At 33.4% G+C, this 20,743-nt stretch overlaps 1 protein-coding gene across 1 annotated transcript; it reads right to left on the bottom strand.

Annotated features, from left to right (window-relative positions):
- Positions 1-2,111: 2,111 nt before the first annotated feature.
- LOC100815779 (protein COBRA) lies at positions 2,112-5,731 on the bottom strand. Its single transcript, XM_003527069.4, has 6 exons — positions 5,399-5,731; positions 4,577-4,656; positions 3,754-4,210; positions 3,184-3,340; positions 2,775-3,052; positions 2,112-2,681 (listed from the first exon to the last, which is right to left on the bottom strand). The coding sequence occupies exons 1-6, from the start codon at positions 5,502-5,504 to the stop codon at positions 2,389-2,391; spliced, it is 1,371 nt and encodes a 456-aa protein (XP_003527117.1). The 5' UTR covers positions 5,505-5,731; the 3' UTR covers positions 2,112-2,388.
- Positions 5,732-20,743: the final 15,012 nt, after the last annotated feature.

Raw genomic sequence — 20,743 nt, 5'->3', positions numbered from 1 at the left:
TAATATTAAGCACATGAAAAGATAATGCAAATGTAATATTCATAAATAGATAGGAAGAGAAATTACATCAAGAGTAGTTGACAGTCGTTCCCAACAAAAGAGTGTTTAGCCTCTCATTGTCATGAAGGCTTTACAATTGCAAGAGGGAAATATTTAGTAAATGGGGAAAAGATAAGAAAGGGAATGGAAGGAAGGAATGACTCTCATTGCTTGCTTCTCATTCTTCTAGCCTTTGCCTTCTATGAGAAATTGCATTCTGTTGGAATTTCTGTGTGTCTTTTCCTTCTTTCTTCTTCTTTTATAGGTGCAGATTAGTGAGCTTCTTGCACTAAGTCTGCCTTTACTTTCCTAAATTAATCATGCTTTCCTCAATTAGTTTGTTTTCCTTAATTAGTCTTCTTTCCTTAATTATCCCTACTTTCCTTAATTAGCTCTGACTTCCTTAATTATTCTTGCTTTTCTAGGCTTTATTTTACTCACTAAGCTTCATAAATTCATCACTGATGTTAATTTAACAATTATTTGCTAAAAAAAAATTAGGAGAGAAAAATTACAAATTCCTCTATAATTTAACCCCCAAAATATACTCATAGACCAAAGGAAGATTGTTTGGGTAAATTGGGAGACGATATGTCTCTCAAAGGAGAATGGTGGATTGGGTGTGCAGGATTTAGTGAATTTTAATCATGCCTTACTTGGGAAATGGCGATGGAATCTCTTCCATCATTAGGGAGAACTATGGGCAAGAGTTTTGAATTCAAAATATGGGAGTTGAAGAATTTTAGATGAATCAAGAAGACATATCATGGATTCAATTTGGTGGAGGGACTTAAGTTAGGTTTCCAATGTTTATGAGGAGGGGAGCTGGTTCAAGAGTGGTATAGATTGGAAAATTGGTTATGGATCAAAGATCAATTTTTGGGAAGATGACTGGTTGGATGGTGGGAATTTGTCGGTGGAAAAATATCCATGCTTATATAACATATCTCGACAACATCATTATCTTATTCAATAGCTGGGGAGTGCAACAGGAACAAGTTGGGAATGGCAGCTAGAGTGGAGAAGGCATTTTAGTGAATCAAAGATTGACATAGTTGCAAAATTCATGGAGGGCATTGAGGCTGTGACAGTGCAACCTAATCAGCAAGACAGATGGGGTTGGAAGCTGGATCCTAGCGAGTATACACAGAGAGAAGTGCTTACAATCTGTTATCCACTCACTTTGCAGGGGGAAATATTGATGAAGTGTTCAAGGAAATTTGGAAGATCAAAATTCCAAGTGTCACATTTCAGTTGGAGATTGATTAGGGATAGGCTCCCAACAAAGATGAATTTGAAAAGAAGGAATGTGGATTCAAATGATTTTTCTTGCCTTTTCTTTAGATCTAGTGATGAGGATGCATCTCACTCATTCTTCAATTGTGATAAAATCTTGCCTCTATGGTGAGAATCATTGTCTTGGTTGAATGTGGCTGGTGCTTCCTCAGAATCACCTAGAGAATATTTCCTTCAATATTTCCATGGTTACCTCAAGGATATTAGATCTCAGAGATGGCAAATGTGGTGGATATCCTTAACTTGGTGCATTTGGTTTCATAGAAACAGAATAGTTTTCTCAAATAAAACTTTCAATGGTCAAAAGATGATGGACGATGCAATCTTTTTCTATTGGGTTTGGCTCAAAAATCTGGAAAAAAGATTCAATATTTCTTTTCAATACTGGGCTAGCAATATTAGGATTGGATTTTGTAATCATGGGGGGATTTCTATTTAGGTCAATTTTGTGGAGGGATGTCTATACTAAGCCACACCTATGGAAACTTAAATTCTTGCATTTCAGCTTGTATTGGGATTCCATAGGTTGTAAATCACTTTTGAAGCATTGTAATTATATTAGTACTTCTTGTACTTATCTTTTATATTAATATAATTTATCTTTGCTGATAAAAAAAATTGTATGATAAAACGATCTGCTTGGGTTTTGGGATTGCCAAAATGGGAAATGGGTATATATTTGATTAACAAATGACTTCAGAAGCAGCAGAAGTGCTACCTAGAATTTCTTCTTGGATTCATGATCTTAACGGTAAAAAAATAAATTGGATATTCTATAATCTTAAAAGTATAATCATCCAATTGAGTAATTTAAAATAATTATACAACTCAGGCTAAAAAGATGTGTTACATATATGGGGGGTAAAATTCTATCCCCAAGGTGAATAAGGACAGAATTCTTGTGGCATGCATTCATGCATCTGTGGCACTTTTTATTGCTTCAGTAGCAGCTTCTATGCATTCTTGACAATGGGGTTGACTTCAGCTTTAACAAGCTGGTGCAGAAGAGAAAGGTACAATACTCCGAAAGAGTAGATGGCATCTTTATATTTTCTATGATTGATTCAATAAGATTAACAAAGAAGCTAAAGTGGCTATGACTGTACTGAGTAAAGAGAAAACTAGTTTAGAACTTGCATTTGGAAGCCAGGGGTAGGCATCTGGAGGAGGCATAACACAGTTATCCCCATTGAAATAAATTCTTCTAGGGAAGGCCCATCCCTTATCAAATGTGAAGGTTGATTTGTCTTTTCTAAGTAAGATTTCTGACTGAACATTACCAAGAGATCCAGCTGAAGAAAGAAAATCATTGTAGAACTTGACTCCCCACAGCATACTTGTATCATCTGTAAAACCATATTGCAAATCAATAACATAAGAATTGTGGTATTTTCTTCACAAGATCATCTAGGATTGTGGCTATGAAAGATAGAACTTACTCAAGCCCTCATAGGGATTTAGTGACTTGTAATTAAAACTGAAGAGCTGGGTAATATTATCTAAATTAGGATGCTGCACAACAAGGTTCCATTGAGAGTAGTTCATTCTGTAATTGAAATTTGTGATTGTGATCTTGACCCTCCAGTACTCTTTGTAATTGAGCTTCACATGCCAATGCACTCGAATAGGACACATATGGCTGGTACACTGGACTAGTGGCGTGTTTGCCGTTTTGCCTGATGCTGATACAACTGAAGCTAAATGTGGCGAATTTGGACTGCAGGACATTCAGAAAAACAAATCATCAGAATGGGGAAATGATGACAAAAGTTACTTTGGAACATTCTTTGGAGACACTAAAAAATAGACAGTTTCAAATATCTATGGAAAGATAAATTGGAGACTTACTCTACACAGCTGCCAGGTTCTGTTTTGTTTCGGCAACCACAGGTGCAGGTTGGGCAGTTTACTACTGTGTCATTATAGAAGGATGAGAGGGAAACACAGCAACTTGGTGCCTTTTGAGCCAGGAATTGAGAATAAGTGCAGGTAATATTCCAGGTCACTGTGACAAAATATGCAGGTTAAGTACAAGAGAAGCTAGAATTTGGATTTCATAAACTGAACCCTCCTGAGCAATGCACAAAACATAAATAACTACTATTCATAGAACATCACAACTAATTATGTTCAATGAAAATTTAAATCCATTTCATTAACATAGACAATGTTGCGATCATAAAAAGAATTGAAAATGGCACGTTGAAAGTGAAAAACATGAGAAAGAATGGACTGCCATGACTGAAAAATCGAAATTCAAAAGGAACTTCAATTGTCTAAGTTATTTCAATTAATATAACAAAGGCTAATATGTACACATCTTATAACTACATGTTGGTATTATCAAGAAAGTTTAGAAAAGACAAATGAATATGTAAACAGTTTTGATTAATTCAATGTAACTTTCAACTAACTTACTCATGGCTTGGGTGGTTCTCCTCTTGTCATTGGTAATAAATACAGTTGGTTTCACAACTTTGGCAGGACCACAAGTATAGCCAGGTCCCGGTGCTTTGAGGGTAAAATTTTTAGGCATTTTGACGGTTTTGTTTGTTGTTCCGGCAGAACCAACACTAATCTGGAAAGAACTTACTGCATTGCTGGGGTCCTGACCCCATGAATTTAGGACACCCCCTTTGCAACAATTTGCAATCTGCTGGTTGTAAGGAGTCCCTGGCAGTAAATCCACAACTGTAGGGTCCTTCTTACAACAATGTGGAATGCCTGCTTTGAACTTTGAACAGTCCCCTTGCTCTGTGGTTTGGGCTCCCATCATGTTCCAAATCACTTCCTTTTTAGCCCATGTCCACCCTAATGACCATCCGGGGGCCTGAATGTGGCGATATTGTTGAAAGTTGTACATTGTGACAACAGCCTGCTCAAGCCATGCAAGACGGTTCAATATGTTTTTAAGAAACAGAAAAAGACCATAGAAGCCACAATATATTTCATTGGCATTTGAATCTAAAAGAAAACAATTGGGTTGATGATCCTTTGACATGTGAAGTTATTCATTATCAATAAAACATGTTTAAAGAATAATCACCAAATAACCATGTTAAAATTTGCCCAATCAGACAACCTTTTAAGTCCTGTTCAAACAAAGTATGTGCAATTCAGAAGATCCATCGAGCTAAAAAGAAGTCTACTCTTACATAATTCTTATTGATTCCATAAAATTTTCCAAGGCACATGTCATATTGAGTACTTAATGCATATTAAGAAATTTGTGGTCACTTACAACATAGCCATCTGGAGTCCAGCTAATGACATCCCACTTGATTGTTATATTTCCGGTAGGATCAAGTGGATCATAGGCTTCTGCAAATGAACAAGCAAGAAATATTGATCAATTTTAAATTAATCTCTATAGAGTAAATTTTTCAACAAATCAGAGCTCTATATATCTCCCTCAATTCTTTCCCATCTGGATTAGAGAATCAAACAGATATAGTAAAATAAAAAATAAAAAGAGTGTAATATGTATCCACGAGCAGCATCACACTTTCTCCAAGTTCAATAAAGAAACAGTTGGGACTTAAGAGCCTAAACATTTTCTTGTTTTCATTTTCCCTCTTCGTTTTACAGATTTTAAAGAGAGATTAATCTTCACATCCAAAGAATCCCCCAACCCCCCCCCCCCCCCCCAAAAAAAAATATCAACTTATCTAAATTAGTTATCATATCCATAATGGGTGTAACTGTATGAATCTGTAGCTCTATTAAAAGAAAATACATTTAAAAGGAATATATTGATTTCTTCTTCCACTTTCTGATTTGATCAGTTAAAATGCCAAACAAAAAAATATGAACCGACAGAAAAAAAGTGAGGATCCAAATTGACTTCAGGGATATTATTGTTAGAACATTAACAAACCATGCATCCACCCATGACCCTATTCAAATCTAGAGATCAATGCAAGTTCCCTTCAACCTCCTCAATCACAGTTCTATCAAAAGAGCCAAACTTGTTACAAAATGTAAAATGGGAACTCGATAACTCAGAGAAGTAAAAGTAAAACTAAAATTGAGCTCCATGGAAACAATTAGAGACAGCCAATACCTATAGAAGTGAATGTGGAGAAAGAAAACAGTAACATGAGCAAGAGTGCGGCAAAGACACCACGAGGGAAAACAGATCCAATGGCAGGTAACATGGTATGTTCCATTTCTTGGTGCTGGTTTTCTATGAAAATGCAGCTCAAGTTCAAGATCTGCACCAAAAAGGGTGAGAGAGCAAACAGAGGTTTAGGCCTCTCAGCTCTCTAGTTCCATCACAAAAGCAGAAGCTTTGGTTTCGAAATGAACTGAGTGTTATGAAACTTCCATGTAGTCAGTGACTTTATTGTGTAAGCAAAACCAGTGGGAAGATCTGCTAGAGATGTTCAACACCAAATATCAATAATGCCCTTTATTGAGAGTTGGTTTTTTTGTGTCCAATAAGGTTAATTTATTTTTAGAGTTTGGTGTCTATCATTTAGTGATTAAGTACACAATTATAACTAAATGTTACATACACCAAATGTTATATAAAATTTTAATTATTAATTTTTCAAACTAAATGTTATATGAAAAGAGTTTAATTGTCATTGGTCAGAATAGAATTGTATTTGAATTTTTCATAAAATAAGTCAACCTGATTTTTAAGCGAAAATATCATTAAAATTATTTCAACTAAAAACATGATTAAAAAATATTTTAGTTAGGTGTTTTTTTTTCATTTTTTCCATTTTCACTTTTTTCTCATTTTTTTAGATTTTGTACTAAATAGCATAATCAATGATTATAACTACTTTTCATCCTTAATCCATCCTTACAAACGTCAAACTAAAATCATAATTAAAAAGATTATTCACTACTCCCATCACCAACATGCCCAATTAAATCAGAATATTGATCGTCAAGCGATTTGAGGTTTTCAAATGCCAGCTAATAACATACTTATAATTGAAGATCAATGTTGGTGGCACTTAAATTTTGAAACGTGTTGGTCTGAATTGACTACTCAAGTCACTCCACGCTCTTTAGTCTTTAGGGATAGTATGGGAATGACAAAAGATACCGACAGAGAGAGGAACATGTGAAGGAAAGACACAAAGTTCGTGGGATTAAATTAAACAGGAAAAGTTCAAAAACTCTCCTTAAACTTGTCGGTGATTAAAGCTATGTAAGATCTTGTTTGCTACAACGTATTACATATTTCTACAACTTATTCTGCAACGTATTAGTAACAATGGAAATAAGGGGTTTTGGTGTTCTTTAATTAAATGATGCAGATGTGAATCATAACTTATTTTTTATTATAAAATTATAATTTAGGTATAAAATAAATCTTATCAAAAAAAAATATTCACGTTGTGTGTATTTATGATCTCCAATAAAAATTAATTAATACTTTTTATAAAGATTACTTTATATCATTAAAGATAATAAAATAAAATTCTCACCGGTAGAGGTAGATCTATCCCTCATAAGGGCAGAAAAATAAATGTGATAACCAAGTTATTAATGAGATACTAGCTAGCTATGTTTTTGTTTTTTGTGAACATTATTTGATGACCCCATCCCGTTAAGCAATGATTCAATATCACTCAAGTACGGAGCACATTTAAATGATGATTTTTTATTGATTAGTTATTATTTTTAATACTTTTGTCTAAATTGTGACAAATACATGTTTCTTTTCAATATACAAATAGCTCGTAGGACAGCTCAGATTTATGTTCATCATCGTAAAGGTAACGGTAAATGTCACGTGAAAGTCAGAAATGTGTTGGTTTTGAAATTTGATAATCTTTTCGTATTTATTTTATTTATGTTTGAGACATTTTATTTGTGAAAGAATAAAAGTGTTTCTAGGTGCACCAATCATATTGATTGTGCACCCAGGAATAAATGGGTATTCTAAAAATATCCCTATATGGTTTCTTCTTCCTTTTAAGTTTTCTATTTAGTGTTTATAATGCATTCATTCATTATGTTGGTTTCTTCTGGTTTTTTCATTTTTGTGAGAAGAGAGGTGCATTGTGACTACTTTGGTCGAGGTGAAAGTATTACGAAGTTATGTCAGCAAGTAGTAGTTATGACACTGGATAGTGTGATTGTTAATGAAGGTATGTCACGTTATTTTTTTTATTTTATGCATATTTTACAGATTAAATAATCCATAAGTTATATAATACTTACGGATTAATGAATCTGTAAGTTTTATATAACTTATGGAATTTCAATTCGTATAAGTTATACAGATTATTCAATTCGTAAGAGTTATAAGGATTGACATTCTATAAGTAAGAGTAATACGAATTGACATTCTATAAGTAATCCATATAACTCTTACGGAATAAGCAGTATAACTCATACAGATTGGTTAATTTGTATTAGTTATACAGATTTATAATATTATTTTTAATTAAAAGAAATATTTATTGTTTTTTATTTTTTAAAATTATAAATATATTAATATGATTTTTATAAAAATTAATGTGTAAAAAACATTATTTGTTTATTTGAAATTTAATTAGTATTATTTTAAATATTTTTAAATAAGTGTAGTTTGATAATTAATTTGTAAGTATTTGTTTTTATATTTTGGAAATGGTATTAATTGTAAAATAATTTACACTTATAATTTATGTATAATTTATTTGAGTTGTTGTGATCTAAAATTGATCGTTTTTTGTGGTTATAATTTCATGAATTAGAATTAAGTTCAATAATATAATTTATTTTAGTACATATGGTTAGGCTATAATTTTTTATGTATTATATGGTTATCAATTTTAAGTAGAAAAAGTTGATGTTATTGGTTTTAAATATATAGGATTATCAATTTTAATGTTTATATTATTATATGCAGTAAAAAATTACCTAAGATTTTGTGTGATAGTATATGTATGGTGCGGTTAGGGATCATTTGTTTGTGATTGAAATTTTTGAATGTCTTGTTAAGATGGATGAAGATCAATGAATGTATGATAGTATAATGTCTGAAGAAGTTGATATGAATGAACAAAATGAAGACGAAACTGGTGTAAAATCAGAACATGTTGATTGTTCTGATGCGTTCAATACTTCTTAGGTATTAATATGATTTTATGTTGTTAAAGTAGGTTATTGAATGTTTGTTGAAGATTAAAGATGTTTGGATTGCATTATAGGTGTTTGTTACCTGTGATGATGTTTTGAATTGGGCTCAAGTTGTTGCTTATGAAATTGGTTTTGTGACAGTCATTATGAGATCAGACACAAACACTGATATGAGAGGAAGGACTTCATTTGTCTTAATTGGTTGTGAAAGGAATGGTCAGTTTAGGTCCAAGAAGAAAGATTTTGTAAAAAGACATACTAGTAGTACGAAATGTGGGTGTCCCTTTAAGCTGTGTGAGAAACCAGTGGTTGGAGGCCAAGGATGGATGGTGAAGTTAATGTTTGGGAGTCACAATCATGAAATGACAAAGTCATTAGTTGGACATTCATATGTTGGTCGATTGGCAAAGGATGAAAAGATAATTATTGTTGATATGACAAAGTCAATGGTGAAACCAAGAAATATTTTGCTAACGTTGAAGGAACACAATGCCAATAGATATACAACAATCAAACAAATATACAATGCAAGAAGTGCATACTATTCTTCTATAAGAGGCAGTGATACTGAAATGCAATAACTAATGAAACTTCTTGAATAAGATCAGTATATTCATTGGTATAGATTAAAGGATGAAGATGTTGTATGTGATATCTTCTAGTGTCATCCTGATGGAGTTAAGTTATGCAATGTCTGTAATTTGGTATTTTTGATAGATAGTACCTACAAAACAAATAGGTGCATGCTCCTGTTACTTGACTTTGTTGGGTGACACCAATCGGGATTACATTCTCTGCTGGTTTTGCTTATTTAGAAGGAGAATGTCTAAATAATGTGGTCTGGGCTCTAGAACAGTTTCGAGGTCTTTTTCTCATACGTGATGCCCTCCTTGGAGTTATTGTTACCGACCAAGATCTAGCATTGATGAATGCAGTGAAAACTGTATTCTCTGAGTGTACTAACTTGTTGTGTAGGTTTCACATTGACAAAAATGTCAAGGCAAAATGTAAATCCCTGGTTGGTAAAAAAAATGCATGGGATTATGTGATGGATGCCTAGGGGAATTTGGTTGATTGTCCTTCTAAGGATCAATTCGATGATTGCCTTAAGAAGTTTGAAATTGTTTGTTCACAATGGCCAATGTTTGTTGATTATGTCAACTAAACATGGATAATTCCCCACATAGAAAAATTTGTTAAAGTCTAGACGAATAAGGTGATGCACTTTAGAAACATAACAACAAATAGGTATGAAAATTGTCATTTTTTTATTAGGGTTTAGGACTTAATGGATAAAAATAGTTGTATTTGTTTATTATTTTTTGTGTACTTCATATGCAGGGTTGAATCTGCCCATTGGACTTTAAAAAGACTATTACAAAATAGCATTGGAGACCTATGTAGTGTTTGGGAAGTCATGAATAACATGATCACGCTACAACACAATTAAATTAAGGCATCTTTTGAGACAAATGCACATATGGTTGGACATGTTTTTAAATTTACCTTATACAAAAAAACTACTTGGCATGGTATCAAGGTATGCTTTAAACCAAATTGTTGCTGAGTATAAGCGTGTGAGTTATGCTGGTATTGATAGTTCTCATTGTGGTTGTGTAATGAGAACTACTCATGGTATTCCTTGTGCATGCGAGCTAGTTAGATATGTTGTTAGTAGCATACCTTTAGGTGTAATCCATATGTTTTGGCAGAGGTTAAGTTTTTCAGACCAAGGGTTATCTGAGCCCAAGGTTAACATAACAGAAGAGATGGAAAACATTTCCAAGTGGTTTCAAGAACTTGATGTTTATGGCAAAGTTACTCTAAAGATTAAACTCCGGGAAATTGCCTACCCTGATCTAAACTCTATGTGTCGTCCTCCAGAAAAGGTCAACACCGAAGGTGCTCAGAAGAAACCAATGACCAAACATCAAAGATCAACAAAGCGTGATCTGTCTTACTGAGAGTATGTTGGTGTTTTACATTCTGTGCAAAATAGTAATTCTTCAGTTAAACATATTGCATCATCATCTAACCAAGCAATTCCAAAAAGGACTATGCCGATGTTGGATCAATTTCATTTATGCATTCATGATTCCATTAAAAACATTGTCGATGTCAAAGCTGACGGTAACTATGGATATCGTGCAATTGCTACCATATTAGGTATGGGTGAAGATTCATGGTCTTTGGTGCGCAACCATTTGCTTAAAGAACTTTCCAAATGGTCTGATGAGTATATCAACCTCCCATGTGGCATAGACTTATTTGAGGAATTAAAGCGATCCCTACTTGTTGATGGATTATCCATGGTATGTAATTTTTGTTATTTTTTTTAGTTCAAATTTAGTTTAAATAAATGTAATCATAACTGTAATATGTAGGTTACCATGGATAAGTGGATGAATATAACCGACATGAGATATGTCATTGCATCAAGGTATAATATCATCTTTGTTTCTCTGTCTCTCTAACAAAGCATGGTTTTTTCCTCTTAGAAGTCAACCACCAATAGATTCTTCTATGCACTGCGTAATATGTATCGGTCATGTGTATGACAATCATTTTGTTCAGGTAAATGCATCATAATCCAGTTTTTTAATTTATGAAATAAATTGTGTTGTAATAATTTGAAATTGTTTGTGCATATGTAATAGGTTTTTTTAAGAGACTGTTGTCCCTTACCACATCTAGCTTTGTTATGGTCTAGACATTGTCATCCTTAGGCAAAATAGTGGCCAACTCCATATATTACTAGAATGCAACAATACAAAAATTTGATGAGTTGAAAACAGACTATGTTTATTTAAGTGAAGAGTGAAGATTTAGCTACTTATGTAATTGTCATGTACTACAATAATACATAGTATATAGTTGTTTCACTGGAAATTCATATAATTATCTATTATACTTTACTTTCAAGCGGTTTAGGGTTACTATAATACCTAGGGTTTAGTGTTACGCACGTTATTAGGGTTAAGTGTTACTTGAAAATGGGAGTTTAGTGGTACGCCAACAATTAGGTAGTCTTCCATCACACTGTATGCTTCTATATCTTCTGTCACTATCCTCAGGTTTAACAATCGTTCTAACATTTCAGTTATTTCTTGGCAAACCTCTTATGAAATTGACAACAACCGAAAAGGGTTATACGCATTGCATGTTTAAATAAAATGAATATCGGAGTAAGATGAATATATATGTTACTACTGCATGTCGAGGCTACTCTACATGAGAAGGTGTATTTGCAGGTGTTTCCTCCATAGTTGATGCCACCACCGGATACTGAGGATATCTGGTTCAACATATGTGTCATCTTACACAACAGGTGATGTCTAGCTGGATCCCCGGGCTATGCCGGCCTCATAAAGGGATGAGAAATCATGTAGAACCAGTCGATGTAGTCTAATGCACACTGTCCAGGCACAACACAAATCTCCATCGGTGCAAGGTACTCATTGAAATGCATCCATTTGTCGTCAATATCTTCTAAGCATAATCTTAAACCCGGAGAGTGTGGAGGAATAGTCTAAACATACCCAAACTGCTGCACAACCCTCTCTGGTGAGTGTATGACAACAGCTGGACCCCATCAGATATGTCCGAAAAATAAAGAAATCAACTCGAACTCTCTAACTACACGATGGTCACCATAAGGCATCCAACAAACGCCATCAGACGTAATCAATCTTGACACTTCCGATACGTCGACACTAGTAATGCCTTCCCAGAGGTCCAGCAGCAGGCACGTGATTTCCTTGCATGATAATCTTTAGTAGTAATAGCCTCAGCAACAGATGGAAAATGCTCATAAATCCAACACTACATATATTTTCAAAACAAAAAAAGTTAAATCAACATAATAGTCGACATCAAAGAACAAAAAAAAATCAATTCAATTATAATTAGCTATAATAGTGTGATATATCTGACAAGTTGTTTGGCACTACTCTTAGACGCATCATTCAAATTGTTGTACATATGCACTAGGGCAACAGCTTCCCATTCGTGGCTTCCACTTTAGATGAGGTCTCGAAAGGCGTCCAAGAACACCACATGTACGTGTGTTGCACTCTTGTTAACAAAAAGAGTGCAACCTAGCAAATGCAACAGATAAGCTCAAGCTGCTACAGTCCAATGTACGACATCACATTTGCTATGATAAATGTCTCGTAGCCATGATAGTCGAACATATGCCCCATTACATTGTACTGTCTCAGCTCTTGCTTCATCTATACTCACTTCAAGTAATTCCACTAACAACAACACTGCTTCGTCAACATGATGAGTCTCAAAGCTATGGAAGGCGCTTGTGATGGGCAGATGAAGCAAAGAGGCCACATCATCGAGGGTGATAGTCACCTCTTATACAGGAAGATGGAAAATACATGTTTCCTTGTGTCACCTCTCTGCAAAAGCCAATACAAGTCCTTGATTGCCAATGTCCAAGGAACATGCGATCAAAGGACTTAATCCTGTGGTAACAATTAATCCTTCAATCTCTGCAGTAGGGCTGCCAAATTTCTGAACCTTCCTTCCATGGGAGGATAACTTCAATTCAGGATGTTCCTAAAAAAATTAAATCATTTTAACAATAATAACAAATACTTATTGAAATATAATTTATTTAAAAATATAAATACCTCTTCATTCCAAACAATGACTGCAACATGATTAACATAGCCAGTCAGAACTTATGTGTCATGCGGTCCGCCTGAAAAACCCTGGGCATGAACAACTTCATCATCAATAGCTACTTCTTGAGGCTATTCGTGGACCTCGTCAGTTGCATCATCCATGTGATGAACATCTTTAGCAACAGGGGTAGCTTCTCATTGCCTACATGCAGATGTTGTGAGCCTTCGTCACTGGAAAGTTTCATCTGAATCATGATTATCTTCTCTCCCCAGGACTTTTCCTATAACTCTGTCTAAAGCACGATCCAAACCTCTCGTTCTAATCATAATTTGAAAATTTGAACATACATAAAAATTTATGTCAAAATTCAAACAATACTTCAATCAATTATTATTCAAGAATTCATAAATAAAAAAATTTAAATATATTTTTTTACTAGCTCTATATAATCAAACTAAGTTCTTTGTTAAAAATCAACTTCAAAAGCAAAAATATAATTACTTAATTAAATAAAATCAACTTCGAAAAAAAATAATATATAACAAATATATTAATACATTTATAATTTAAAAAAATTAAAACAATAACTATTTGAAAACAAAAAATCAAAATAATATATTTATAAATCAAAATTATAAATATATTAGAACATTTAAAAACAAAAATCAAATATATTAACATATATATATATATATATATATATATATATATATATATATATAATTTTAAAAAATAAAACAATAACTATTTAAAAACAAAAATCTAATTGATATATTTATAAATCAAAATTATAAATATATTAAGCTCTTGTGCCGAAGAAGAACGGGGCTAAGGGATCTGCCGAAGCTGTGGGATGTAAAAAAGAAGAATCGGTAGGGAAGCGTTCCGCCTTAGAGGGAAGGACCCGCACGAGCAGTGCTGGACGAAGCGAAAGCAAGAATGTCGACTTGAATAACGCAAGCGTTGGTGAGAATCCAATACCTCGAAAACCCAAGGTTCCTCCGCAAGGTTCGTCCACATAGGGTGAGTATTTAAAAGCAAAAATCAAATATATTAACATATATATAATTTTAAAAAAATAACTATTTAAAAACAAAAAATCTAAATAATATATTTATAAATCAAAATTATAAATATATTAATATATATAAAACGAAAAACAAATATATTAATATATTTATAATTTTAAAAAGACTTAAAGTAGTAACTGTTTAAAAAAAATAAAAATAATATTTTTATAAAAATAAAATATATTAATATATATAATTTAAAAAAAATTAAAACAATAAGTATTCAACGATGAGGAAGAAAAAGTGATGCCACGGGATGCACCTAGCATGGGTCAATGCCAAAATATATCCTTTAAATCATATTTTCATATTAAAGTCACAAAAATAGAACAAATATTTTTCTTGGATAATTTTAAAAAATTTAGGCAGACAAAATCATATTTTAAACCAAGAAAGAAAAAGTAAGAAAGATCCAAGTCAATAGGAGAATTACAAAAGATATTAATGATAAGTCTTGAAGTTGAAGACTCTATTTATTGTCACTTGAATATATTTGTGAGTATTTGAATATATTTGTGAGTATGGTGAAATTTGGGCTACATCATTCCAACTCTATTGAAGTTGAAGACTCTTTGAACAGTACTCCTATTATTTTTCAATTGGTAGCTACATGTGCTACTAATTGTCTGGAGTTAATCTTAAACTTAAAACTTTATTGTGAACTCTAATTTTTAAACTCATATAGCATGGTGGGATCTTTTAATAGCTCATACAGATCCATAACAAATAGAGAGGGGAAAAAAACGCAGCGTACTAGCTAATTCAACCGTTGTGTCGGTCCTCTTGGAGGATTTCTCCTTTTATTAATGTTACATAAAAAATCTATACCATTTTGCACCTTCATCTCTTGTTTTCTGTTACAGATTGGTACAAGACCAGCTTAGGCTATTAGCTCTCATTTGTATGCGTGGCTTTGGTTAATTTTGCCGCTATTGATCCTATGCCTGCCTGCATTCGTAGTTCCTAGTGTTTCAAGGGTTGGTTGGACTAGATAATTATTTAACGCACCTCACCTCATTATTTGCTTTGGTGTACTCAAGAACATTAGGGATGGACAATCCATATTATAAGTTATATTATGAATTATCCAATCTGTAATCGGTAATGTACTTGAGGTGCACCAAAAACAAATAATGAGGTGCATCAAGAGTGATACCGGTTGGGCTGATGCACTTGTTTATTCCATCTTCCATCATTCTAATAAGGGAGTTCCTATTGGCACTTGTTTGATCCAAGGAGACACAGGAAGGTTCCAAGAAATGTTAATAAACAATTTTAATTATTAGACATTCTAGCATAGACAATGCTAATAAACAGCCCATTTTTTACAATTTCACTCATTTTTTCTTGCTTAGTCAGAGCTCAAAAATCTTTTTCTGAAGTTTTAGAGACTTACTAATTATCAAATTGAGTGACCCGAAAAAAAAAAAAAAAAACTCAAGTTCTTTTCTTGTTGTCATGCATGATTGAGATTTTATAGAATTCTGCGGTAACAGCTAAGGATTCAAAGTAAGTCATTTAAAAAGATCAGGCCTACTGAATGAGATAATGTAAGGAAAATATAAAAGAGTATTTAGTGTAAATTAATATAATGTATCAAGTATGAGAACACGTCCAAATAACCCCAGAAATTTCATGATAGTAAAATTTCTCAGGCCTGTGATTAGCCCCATTTCTCCTCTGCCTGCTCCTGTTCAATGTGTTGTTAAAGATATAATATATAAACAGCTTCCTAGTGACTGAAAGAGGGGTCATGCGAAACTTCATTCTGTAAACATGGGTAGAGAGAGACCTGACCAGCATCTCTAGCAATATAGTGATCAACGAAAAATGTGCAATATAGTGGTTGGACCATGAACAAGCAAAGCACACAATTCAACCAAGTATAATCATAGTTCAATATAAGTTTAACTGATAGAAACAATCAAACAATGATTCAGAGGTCTCATTAGTCCAATCTTTGAACTGGTTTTCGAAACAAGGCAGCAGGAACAGTGTTGGGCGATCTCACTTTTTCTTTTCTTTTCTTTTTTTTTTCTTTTGTGTTCTTTTTCTTAAAGAACACAAATACTTGAAAGGAGTCAAGGTAGATGTGCAGCCATATTTTTAATGTTGACTTTGCACATGGCAGTCAGGGTGAGACATAGGAATGTGAAATGCCACCTTGGAGTCAACATTAAAATTGGTCAAAGAGAGTTAATACAAGGATTAACTTGGAGTGAGATTCATAAATTAGAAACCTAATAGTATGTGAAGACAAATCAAAAATTAAATATAGCAGGTTAGAAATAATGTTAGGAATGAAATAGCTAGTTTTCTTTCTTTTTTTCTAAAAAAAATAACAACATAGAACATGAGCACTTCCTCTAACCTTTTTCAAACATTTTGACCAAACTAAGAAGAACCTAATACCTCAATTGCTAAGGGATGACCTTGAGCATGCAAAAGTACATCATGTGTCAACTCCTTATAATCACTCATAATATAATTACCTCTGAAAGTATTTTTGTAAAACAACTGAGTAGCATCATTGTCATTCAACTGATGGACGTGGTAAACATCATTTACTACATGTGTCCTCACTATTTGTTTATCCCTAGAAATTATGATGATTTTGCTCCCTCCACTTAGGCATTCAAGTACGAGAGTCTCTCTACTCCGTGAAAACATCCTTAGTTGTTCAATTTAATCAATATTGTCAAGAACTATATGTGTCCTTGTATTGCATAGCTTAGTCCCTATCAAACATGTTCCCTCGGAAACAATGCAAATCTCTAGATTTTATTCATTTAGAGACTGAGAAAGTAACTCTTTTTGTCAACCTAATGTACTAGAATCTCGATAAATTCTACTTACATTACCAATAAAACATCAAAAATCATATTGATGGAAGATTCTTTCATACAAAGCTCGGGCAAGAGTTATCTTTCCTATTCCACCCATTCCACTAATTTCGACCAATCGAACGTCATTAAACAATTCCAAACATAAAAGATTTGCAAATTGTTGGACACAAGATTCCATCCCAACTAAATGATCAGTTGGAAGACTTGAATATTTGTGACCCAACATATTTATTATCTTTTGAGCAATTTCTTCATCCATTGCATATTGTGGCTTGAAAGTTTAAAATAAAATGAAGAATGCAAAATCATCACCCAAAAGTACGAAACAGAATGTGCATGTATAGGAGAAGATAATAACATAATACCTTTTTACTTTTTATAAACTATTTGCATTAAAAATGTACAAATTTGGAGTACCCAATTTGCATGTTACCTCTTCAACCTCTCTCAATTCTAGTTTAAACAGAGGGGAATAGTTTATTCTAGAAAACCGCATAACTAATAAATGACGAACTATATGCGCATGATATAACTAAGTGCATATGTGTGTAATAAATTAAGAACCATAGTCAATCAATTGAGAGAAGATTGCTTACTTATTTCCAATATCCCAACCAGAGAGATTGGCCACTTCTGTCAAAGATTCCCTCCATCCTTGCACTTCCTCCGTCTTCTCTTTATCTTCTTTGTATCTTTCTTCATATTTGGCAAAGGCTTTATCACAATATCCATCCTGTTTCTGCACCTCTGATGGATCAACATTATAAAAAATAGGCAAAACACGTTTTCCCAATGTTCCAATGTAATTGCAGATATTTAGTAGTTCACGCGAGCACCAAGTTGAAGAAGTATAGTTCTTTGAGTAAACAACAACGAAAACGCGAGACCCTTCAATCGCTTGCAGCAACTCAGGTTCTATGGATTCGCCTTTTTGATATCATCGTCATCTTTGAAGGCATCAGTGCCTTTTTTTTCGAAGAGCATCAAAAAGAAAACCAGTGAAGTTGCTGTTAGTGTCTTTGAAGAGCATCATGTGTCCTCGTCACGTGAGATGAAGAAGAGGTGCATTAGATGATGATGTTAGAAGCCATTGTAATTGCAAAATGGAAGCAAACTTGTTTAGAACTAATAGTATAAGTATTACTGTGAAGGTGCAAGACAAGGTCAAGATAAGGTTTGGGAATTGATGCTTTGGACGAAGTTGGTTGATTGAATCAAAATCTCTTGCGAGGAAGGGAAATGCTTCTGTTTATATCATGCTAATATGGCCGCCCTTTATTTTTCAACTTGCATTTCCACAAAGCTAAGTATAATTATATTGTTTGGAGTGAAAAAAAACACATTCATATATTTATTACTCAAAAATCACACAACCAACAACAAGAGACAACACCATAATCGAAATAAAAAAAAGATCACAAGCTTGTTTAATGTGGTTTGCTCCCTCGCTCCTACATCCACAACCTTAATCTCAGTTTTTTAAACGTAGTTCGAACCCTCATTCCTACATCCACGATCTTCTCACAACAATCTTTTAGGACAAGCTAGACAAACTTATAAGTCTTCCCTTAACATGACCCCCCCTCTCTCACTAGGGTGGTGACCCCCTTTTCAAGCTAAGTAATTATTTTCATCTTAAGAACCTTTACATATAGACCTAGCATTATAATTTTAAAATAGGAAACAAATATCTGATTTATAAAATATATCTTTAATTTTAAAGAGCATCCTAAAAATAAGACAATATCCTAGAGATTTGAAATTACAAATTTGAATTGTTTCCCAACAATCCTTCCCTAAATTAAAATTTAATTTCATCTTCAATCTTCTTGGATGTTCATCACACTTCCACTTTGCACAAAATCTAGTATGTTTTCCTATATGCTCCACGAGTACTAAATGGTGACACTTCTAGACTTGTACCGTCAACTACCTCTATTGGAACACACCATTTGACTATCACATTGTTAAGTAAACTTTCAATACAAGGACCCCACATAGATCCACCATCAGTTTTCTTAAGCTTCTTTGATACTCTTCTCTCTTTGGTCACTAGGCTGCAAGATCATTCAACTCTAATACTAATTGTTGAGGAGAAAAATAAAAGGTTGAACATCATATAAGTGAAGGAAAAATCCATAAACCTGAACCTTAAAGTTTTGAGTTAAAGTGTGGTGTCAAGTTCAATTGTGTGGTTGCTCATGGCCCATTGGTGTTTGGTGTTTACCCCCATCGGCTACACAACAATTGGTATCAGAGCCTATGATTTGACTTGGTGACCGACTCGAACGAGTAAGATGGCGGCGATAGATCCTAGGCCTGTGGATCTCTTGTATCAAAAGTCTTCCCGGCGATAGGTCTAAATGACATGTCTTGTGGGTGGAGCAGTTGTGCAAGTATCTAGAGCATGTGGGCTCTAATGGCCACCATGAAAATACTCAAGGATAAAAATAGCTTCCGCTCAAGGAGGAGACTACCATATGTATGAGACTCATACTTGAGGGGGAGATTGTTGGAGTACAAGTGAGAAGTGAAGTCTCACATGTGTAGGAATGAGAAGATTGAACATTATATAAGTGAAGGAAATACTCACAAACCTAAGCCTTAAGGTTTTGGATTAAAATGTGGTGTCAAATTCACTTATTATTTATGACTTATTTGTGTAAATCTCTCCGATGTTAACTCACTTGATTGCCGAACATATATAAAAGCCACTAATTGCAGTTTACACGGGTTTTCTTGGCAGCTTCTCCCACGTAGTTTTTTCACTCTCCTTTCTACAAAGTTGATATAATTTTACAAAAGTCCATAATTGCATGAAATTTCCCCTATAAAAAATAATTGCATGAAATTATTGCAAGTCATGGAATCTTGACTATGATATGATATTAATTTTTTTTTTGTATATTAAAAAAAAGATAAAATATAGAAATAATCTCTTATTTTATTTTTTAATTAGTTCTAAAATAATTCCTTTACTCAAATAAAGGAATTATTTTAGAACTTTTAAAAATCAGGAGCGAATTTAAAACACAAAATAACTTAAGGATCCATTTATATGTTTTAGCCTTAAAAAATGTGGTACAAATAATCACATGTTGTGGACTCGTGGTTTACATGTTTTTGCTTGATAGCTTCTCCCACTTTGCTTTTCCACACTCCTTTCTATGAAGAGATTTCAGTGTAGACAAATGCTAATAAACATCCGATTCTTGGTAGTAGTCAGATTCTCTTATTGCAGAAGGCTAAGTGGATTAAAGCTGAAAAATTCTAGATCAGAATTTTGAAAAGAGTGTATTTATTAAGAGTTTTTATTTATAAGGAAAAAACAATGTAATGAATCTTCAAGCATCAGAACTATTTTCCTCACCTTTTCTTGCTTAGTCACACATGAAAGTTCTGGATTCTGAACACTTCCCAATTATCAAAATGAGTGATATGAAAAAAATTCAAGTTTCTTTTCATGTTCTCGTATGAGTGATTGAGATACTATGCAACTCTGCAGTAACATGCAAAAGATTACAAAAAAAAGTCTTTTAGAAAGAACCGGCCCTACTGACTCTGAGGAATGTAAGGAAAATTCAAAACAAGGAATGGGGGCATGTCCAAGTAACCCAAACAGTTCTGTTTGGATGAAATATTTAAAATAAGAAAAATAATTTTTTAGAAGATTTAAAATTTATCAGCCTAAAATTTTCTATTCGAATATCCTATCGAAAGGAATTTAAAATTTCTGCATTTAAAATTTCTATATTTTAATAGATA

Source organism: Glycine max, chromosome 6 (genome assembly GCF_000004515.6).
Source record: "Glycine max cultivar Williams 82 chromosome 6, Glycine_max_v4.0, whole genome shotgun sequence".
Lineage (NCBI taxonomy): Eukaryota > Viridiplantae > Streptophyta > Magnoliopsida > Fabales > Fabaceae > Glycine > Glycine max.
This window is presented reverse-complemented; position numbering and strand designations above follow the sequence as displayed.

Excerpts from the sequence above, each read along its gene's own strand:
- LOC100815779 (XM_003527069.4), bottom strand. The coding sequence starts at position 5,504 with ATGGAACATACCATGTTACCTGCCATTGGATCTGTTTTCCCTCGTGGT. Across the intron at positions 3,341-3,753 it reads GAGAACCACCCAAGCCATGA|TGACCTGGAATATTACCTGC; the intron begins GTAAGTTAGTTG and ends ATTTTGTCACAG. Across the intron at positions 2,682-2,774 it reads AAATCCCTATGAGGGCTTGA|ATGATACAAGTATGCTGTGG; the intron begins GTAAGTTCTATC and ends ATGGTTTTACAG.